The 7,019-nt window shown below is 49.7% G+C and overlaps 1 protein-coding gene across 1 annotated transcript; it reads right to left on the bottom strand.

Annotated features, from left to right (window-relative positions):
- Positions 1-111: 111 nt before the first annotated feature.
- On the bottom strand, positions 112-4,099 carry LOC111232690 (neuronal PAS domain-containing protein 4A-like). Its single transcript, XM_022760317.1, has 8 exons — positions 3,925-4,099; positions 3,324-3,487; positions 3,127-3,229; positions 2,712-3,021; positions 2,467-2,576; positions 2,173-2,308; positions 281-2,064; positions 112-161 (listed from the first exon to the last, which is right to left on the bottom strand). The coding sequence occupies exons 1-8, from the start codon at positions 4,097-4,099 to the stop codon at positions 133-135; spliced, it is 2,811 nt and encodes a 936-aa protein (XP_022616038.1). The 3' UTR covers positions 112-132.
- Between the last annotated feature and the right edge of the window lie 2,920 nt (positions 4,100-7,019).

The raw sequence follows: 7,019 nt of genomic DNA, 5'->3' as shown, positions 1-7,019 counted from the left end.
GGAGTTAAAGTCCTTAAGTTGTATATACATTATGTATATTTATACACTTAATTATTTTTTACTTTTCAGTAAAAGGGGCTCCACAAAATATGACAATATGCCATACTTAATGAAGTAAGTCACAGACTTATTTTAGAACGGAGGAACACTTCCACTCCCATCTGAAAGACAAAAAAGGAAAAGAGAGAAAGAAGAAGTTAGTGGTGCATTTTCAGAGAATGGTTTTTCATCCCATTTAACAAGACTGAGCTAAAATGCGAAAAACAAGACAGATTCTTACCTTTGTGGAAGCACTGTGGCGATGGATGACATTGGAGTTGATACAACTCAGGTTGTTGCCCTAAGCCAGGGGCGATCGAGGCACCTGCCCCAAACATGGGTTCCAGGACGGCCAGTTCCTCCAGGAGGGACTGAGTGCAAGACACGGCGGGCGTGGGCGAGCCAATGGGCATGGAGGTGGCGGGACTGGGGGAGGCAGTGAGGATGAGGGGAGGGGAAGCTGGGATGGAGGAGCAAGAGGACACTGGAGATGACACCACCTCGATCTCCATTGCTTCCTCCGCTAGCCCCTCCCCTTCCGCCATCACCCCAGCCTCAGCAGCCACAGTCGCCCCGCACCCAGCCATGGAGTTACATTGCGCCGATTGGACGCTACAGAAGTGGCCCACTCCCTCAAACTGGGAGGGTTGGCGCCAGCACACTGGGGTTTGAGGAGAGGTTGGGCTGGAGGGATTGGGCATAGGGGAGGTGCAGGGAGACGGGGAGGAGATGCCAGGGGACTGGGGAGGAGCGAAGTCGTCTTGGAGGAGGGTTTCTAGGATGCTCTCTTCAAACAGAGAGTCATCATCGTCTAGGAAGATGGGAATGTCCAGACCTCTCCATGCTTTGATGGGATAAAACTCCCTAAGCATATGGACTGAATCAACATCAGCAGTTTCTACAGTGGGAGACAGGAAGGGGGAGGGAGGGGAGGATGAGGGTGACATGGAGGGAGGAGAGAGTTTGGACAAGAGTGGATCCAGGTAGAATCCCTCTGCCAGTGAGCTGATATGCTGAGCTAAGAGAGAGATTTCTGCCCTCTCCTTCTCCCTCTCTCTCTCCAGGGAGAAGAAGGAGAGGCAGGGCTGTTTACCAGGTGATGCCTCAGGGGTGAGGAGGCCCTCAGGTGGACACTGGAGGGGCCCCAGTGGTACATCTACATACAGTGGACCCCGTACCTCGGGCAGGGTCATTACTGTGCAGTCACCGTCTCCGGGGCTGTCAGGTGTGGGGGGCAGTTTCTCATAAAGGGAGCCGCTGCAGGGCTCGACAGGGAAGAGGAGATCAGTGGATGGGGTAGGTAGAGCGAGGGGAAGTTTGGTAGAGAGGGTGGTGGGGGGAGTAGGGCTGGAGGTGGTAGTTGGTGGGGCAGAGGCGGGCGCTGAGGGGGCCACAGAGGTGGTGGCGGTGGCTGTTGTAGCAGAGGGCGGAGGTGTGGTAGTGCCAGTGGGGTCAAAGCTGAAGAGGGGTTCACCGAATGGGAAGCTAGCCCCACTAACCTGGGGAGTGTAGGGTGGTGTGCACACAAACTCTTTGGTCTGCTGAGCTTGTGAGGTGGGGACAGGTGGGAGAGGCAGGGGGAGAGCTGGCAGTGGAGGGTCGAGCTGGAAGGAGGGTGGCAGGAGAATGTTCTGGGTTAAAAAGTCTAAGTCTGCTACTGTTTCAACAGTGACTGGGGTGGGCGAGGAGGCAGCTGAGGGGCTCTCAGTAGGTTGCTGCTGAAAGAAGCTTTCTTCCTCCAGAGAGGAGATACTGGAACGAGGGTCACCCTCCAGCTGCATGGCCTCAGCAGCAGAGCTCCCTGGTTCATCAGAGGAGCCCACGCTGCAGCCAGCAGTGCTGAAGTCAAAGGACTGGGCAGACAGGCCGCTGCTGCCTGGGGTGAAGACCTGGTCTGGGCTGGACAGGGTTTCTGGGGACTGGAGGCTCAGACTCTCTTGCTGAGAGGTACCAGCAGTCAGGATCAGGGTCAGCTGGGTCTGCTCTGAGCTGAGCTGCTGACGCACAGACCAGGCCTCAGACTCACTGAGAAAGAGAAGACACATGGAGTTAGTAAGGTGTGTTTGGCTGTATTCATCTGTCTCCTGCCTCCATATTGATGAGTGGTGTGTGATTTAAAACGTCAGTAAATACCTGATGATGTAGTTGTTGCTGCTGATGGGGATTTCTCCAGGCTGCAGCTGAAGCACCATGTAAAGCCAAACCCACGACTGATCCTGAGCTTGCACACGCACCACCATTTCAGCTCTGCCCTCTCCTCCTTCTCTCACTGTTGAACAACAGTCACAACACAAGTTGGCATCGTTTGTAATCCTATTAATCATCATAGTGTATTTCAGTGTGTGGATGTGCCAGTAGGCACAGTGTTTGTAACTGTGTGGGTATGGATGGTTGTAACTGTTAGGTATGTGTGAAGAGTACACTTACATAGGCTGCGGTGCTGAGCGGAGGCATGTGACAGATCCTGTGGGTGGAGGAGGCTGTACCAAGAGCGAGAGCGTAAAGCTGTCACATCAAAGCCAAGATAGGCGCTCACACTGCAGGGGAGAGTGGGTGGTGATGTGTTAGAAGGATAATGTTTTACCGCCTTAGTTATCTCATAAACAGATTAATATACCACTTCATATTAAAGCAACAGGTGGAGAGATGGGATGTTATTTGTGTGAACTCACCTGTCCTGTGCTGCCTGTAGCCTCATGTCCCGGCCATGCTGGGAGTAGAAGCAGGCCAGGAACAAGTTGCTCTCAGCAAGGGGAGAGGTGGAAGTCAACTCCCTCTCTGCCCCGGGGCCGGAGCGGCTCGGGTGGGGCTCCAGGGGGGAGCAGAAACACACCCAGACAGGGTTGGAGGTCCAGTAGGACCCGGCGGCAGGAGAGGTTGAGGGGGGAGAGAGGCAGCGAGCCCGGATCAGAACCAGCTTGTTCCCGGCACTCTGCCTCCGCACGGACTTGGAGGTGTTGAAGCGACAGCGGAAGAGACGGTCTATAGAGGAGAAGATGAGAGGAGGTTTATTTAAAAAATCGTATTTGTTGGTCATTAGGTGGAGAACCAAAAATATTGTACTTTAATGTATTCATTTTGTCTTACCCATCTCAAGTGATGTAGAGGTTGACAGGTTGGTCCTCATGATGAAGTGGTCTGAGGCGTCGATGATGTCGTACACACTGTCCCCCTGTGCCACAAGATCCACCTGAAAAAATACAAACAGAAACGTTATTTATGAAGCCCAAGGTAGAGCTCGATCATCCCTTCACTAAGCAGCGAATTAATCTGTGTGGACTCACCATGGAGTGTCCGAGGTGCTCGGAGACGCTGTCTGACAGGTACAGGAGCTTCCCCTCCCCGGTCAGCAGCATCAGAAAGCCTGGCAGCGCCTGCATCAACTCCGACAGTTCGTGGAAAGACAGAAACCGCGCGCTCTCTTCAAGACTAGCGGCAGTTCCCGCTTCTAGAGAGGAAAAAGGGTGGAAAGGGACAGAACAGAGAGGTGTCAGATTTGTTCATGAATCTGAAGCTAATAAGAACGAACACAGCATATGTGATCTCCGCAATAGGAAAAACAGTGGCCGCAGTGTATTTCAGCACCATGGACAGCGGTGCGGCTGTTTTTATGGTGCTAAAGCATTTCAGTACCACGGACAGCTACAGATTCACATTTAGACGCTTTTATCAGCTTCTTGCCTATATCGATTATTAAAGATCAATTAATGACCCACAGCTCTACAGATAATCCGAAAATCAGATTTATATCAAGGCACCTGCCTCTGGTGTCACTAAAACACTTGTTGATTCCACTCCTGTGAGAGATTGCGGGTCTGTCAATGCAGCAGTGCTACACGAGATTCATCAACAGGTCGTTTTTACTCAGAGTAAATTCATTCTTACCTTGAGTGAAGAAGACGGATTTCCTGGTGTACATGCAGGCAAGTGACATGATGTGCAGGTATGAGAGTCGCGCTTTATCTGCATCGGATATGGGCAACAAGTCCTTCAGGTTCCGGATCTCGGCGTTGATCTGGTCCCGTCGAGCCTTGGAAGCTCCTTTGGTTGAGCGGTACATTGTGGCCGGTTGTTGCGGTGAACTATCGAAATTCCTCCAGATGCGAGTTGGAGAGTTGTGCGCGGAGTGTTGTTTCACGTCGTGCCTCGGCTGAAGTGCCCTGTCTCCGTGATGTGTTAAGAGACAGGTTGTAAGAGTGGAGAAGCTCTGAGGTGTGTTATTGGACTTTCATCTCAGCGATTTTTTTTTTCCAGAGAAAGGTTTCAAAACCTTCTCCTGTCCTGTCTCCGTCTGCTTTAGCTCCGCCACAGCGTCCAGCTCGGATGCTGGTCGGCTGCTGGATGTCTATCCCCCTTTCGGAGTGCAGGTTAATCAGCGGCTGTAGTAGCCGTCTCTCGCACAGAAGTCCGGACCCCTAAATCTGGTTGAGGGACTCTGCTCGCCGGTCACTTATATAGCCTGGGACTCCGCCGGAGTAGGGGGGCTCCCAACGCACCAACACCGACGTAAAACGGAGGGAGGGGGGTTGAGAAGAAAGGGGGGGCCGAGGGGGATAGATATGTCTCATATCAGTGTTAGCAATGGTGGAACTCTCCCCCCTCCCTCTCCCGTGCCCTCTCCTTTCGGTGACTCTGCCTCGACGTCAGCACTTCCCTCTACTCGGTGATGACGTCGGACTGAAATCGGGAGCTCCGGCGACGCAAAAAGCCCGATTTGGACAAAACCGAATAAGGGGCGGAGCAAGCGTAAAACGTAAACGGAGTCACCGGACTCCGGTGTATTGGAGGGGGAGGAGGGGGGAGGGGGGGAAGAAGGAGGGGGGAAAGTGGGAAGACTGGGTTGCATACGAAAGAGGTCTGTGTGTTTATATGTCTGGCACCCGAGGCGGACTCCGCAACACCGCCCGTTTGCCCGGACCTGTCGTGAAACACTGCAGGTGCTCGTTCGGCGCGATTCACCGCTTAATTTTGACCACATTTAGCCTGCTGTCAATATTTGAAACATGTCGGCTGCTCAGATAAAGGCTACACCGCAGAGCTGGACAGGCACCGTTAAGCTGCCGTTACAAGAGGCGGACATGGATGCTGAGGCTTTTTCACATCGCTCCGTCTCTCCGTTGCCCTTTATGAATGGAAATCATTCCTGGGCAGCTGTGAATGCATAAACCTTCACATAACCGCCGTTAGCCTCCAATTTCTTTAGTTTATTAGACACGAATGCTGCGCATGTCCCGTGGCTTCACAGCAATTTCATATTTTCTTGTTAAGAGGGAAGGCTTGGCATTGAAACGCTGTGTAGCAGCAGTATATGTTTTTATTCTATGTGCACAAAACAATAGTTCTTCTATTCTGACTCTGAGATAACAATCAACGGACAAGCTGATATTAACATTCTGAGAGGATTTGTTTGGAAATGTTGATTTAGATAGTAGGACATTCTATAAATAAAAAACATGGACTAACAATCATAGAAAACAATCAGAGCATGAGCAGCTGCTCATACTGAAAGAAGCAGCACAAACACTAGCAAGACACTAGCAACTACCTTCACAATTATTTTATCCCTATAAATTGTCATTTAACTGTTTAACAGACGCCGTGGGAGTCGGAGTCTTTCTCTCTGTCGTAAAACTCACAAGTGACTGTCTTCAAAAGCTTAATGAAAAGTCGTTTTAGTGAATGACGTTCATTAATGATTTTTGACTCGCGCGCAAAACAGCAGCCGGCATACCTACAAAAACCTGTCGCCAGTCTCACGTGAGGCAAGCCGTGCTTTTTCTAAAAATAGATCTCACCGGTGACCTGCACAAGGACTGAGAGCCGCGCGCCCGCATCCAGCTCCGATCGTCCTATTTATAGGGAGGAGATTTCACTTTCAGCCCCCGAAATAGATCTGTAGTATGTGCTTCACATGTGGAGCCGAGCATACAGACGCACCTGAATGTGTGCCGCTGTACACACACACACACACACACACACACATACACATAACCCTACACATTTTTCATTTAGATGAATTACGATCACATTTGTCACACCGTCTTTATCCCTTTAATTATTTCTACTCTTTGTGTGAGGAGACGGGAGGGTCTCGGCATGGTGGTAAATATGGTGCGTTGAAAGCTGAATGGAGAGAATGTTCTGGCACATTTTCTGTATTTCAGTACTAGGACTTGATTTTAAAGCCACACTTGGTAAATAATGGTCGGTAATATCCAGTCTGTTGGCAGCGTACTAATACAGTCTAATACAACAGTCCTCTAATAAATCCTCCCTCATGAAGGTGATAGTCCAGTTTTTGTTGAAACTGTTGTAGAGATGTGCTTAATGGTCATTTTAGAGGCTGCAGTTTGTGCTGAATTATTGTGTTGTGTTGTGTTTGTCCACCCTATTTAGGCTATATCAATGAGTTTAGGGTAAATAACGAAGACACCCCTCTGTATAATGCAATACAGTTGAATCAGCACCTCTCTGAAACAGGTTCAATAAAAAAAAAGAAATATGAAAACCTTCAGGAGGGTATAGGGCTTGTTGCAGGACTGTTGTACTAGACTGCATTAGTTTTTGTACATGTGTCTTTCTGCAGAGAGTGTGTGTATTACTCGTGTTGTGAGGACCCAGATCTGTCATACTGTGGTGGCTCGCCTCCATTTTCATTGACAAAATCCTACAACATAAATCATTACATTTTAGAGTCAAGACTTGATGTAATGTTTCAGGGTTTAGGTTTGGGGTCAGGAAGGACGTGATTAGGTTAAGTCTCCAGGACATTCATGTAAATCACCGTAGTGTCCCCGTTCGTGATGGGACATGTTTGTGGGCACTTGTCTGAGTTTTTGAAGTTGACTAAATATTTCTGAAGCGATAAAAAATCTGATCTATTATCTACTTCATCTAGATGAATGAGGACGAATGACCAGTCAATAGGACAGGGCCCATTTGTTAGATAAATATTGATTAGGCTTCTGCGATCCACTATT

The sequence above is a fragment of the Seriola dumerili genome, unplaced genomic scaffold, assembly GCF_002260705.1.
Source record: "Seriola dumerili isolate Sdu_G_001 unplaced genomic scaffold, Sdu_1.0 BDQW01000331.1, whole genome shotgun sequence".
Classification (NCBI taxonomy): Eukaryota; Metazoa; Chordata; class Actinopteri; order Carangiformes; family Carangidae; genus Seriola; species Seriola dumerili.
This window is presented reverse-complemented; position numbering and strand designations above follow the sequence as displayed.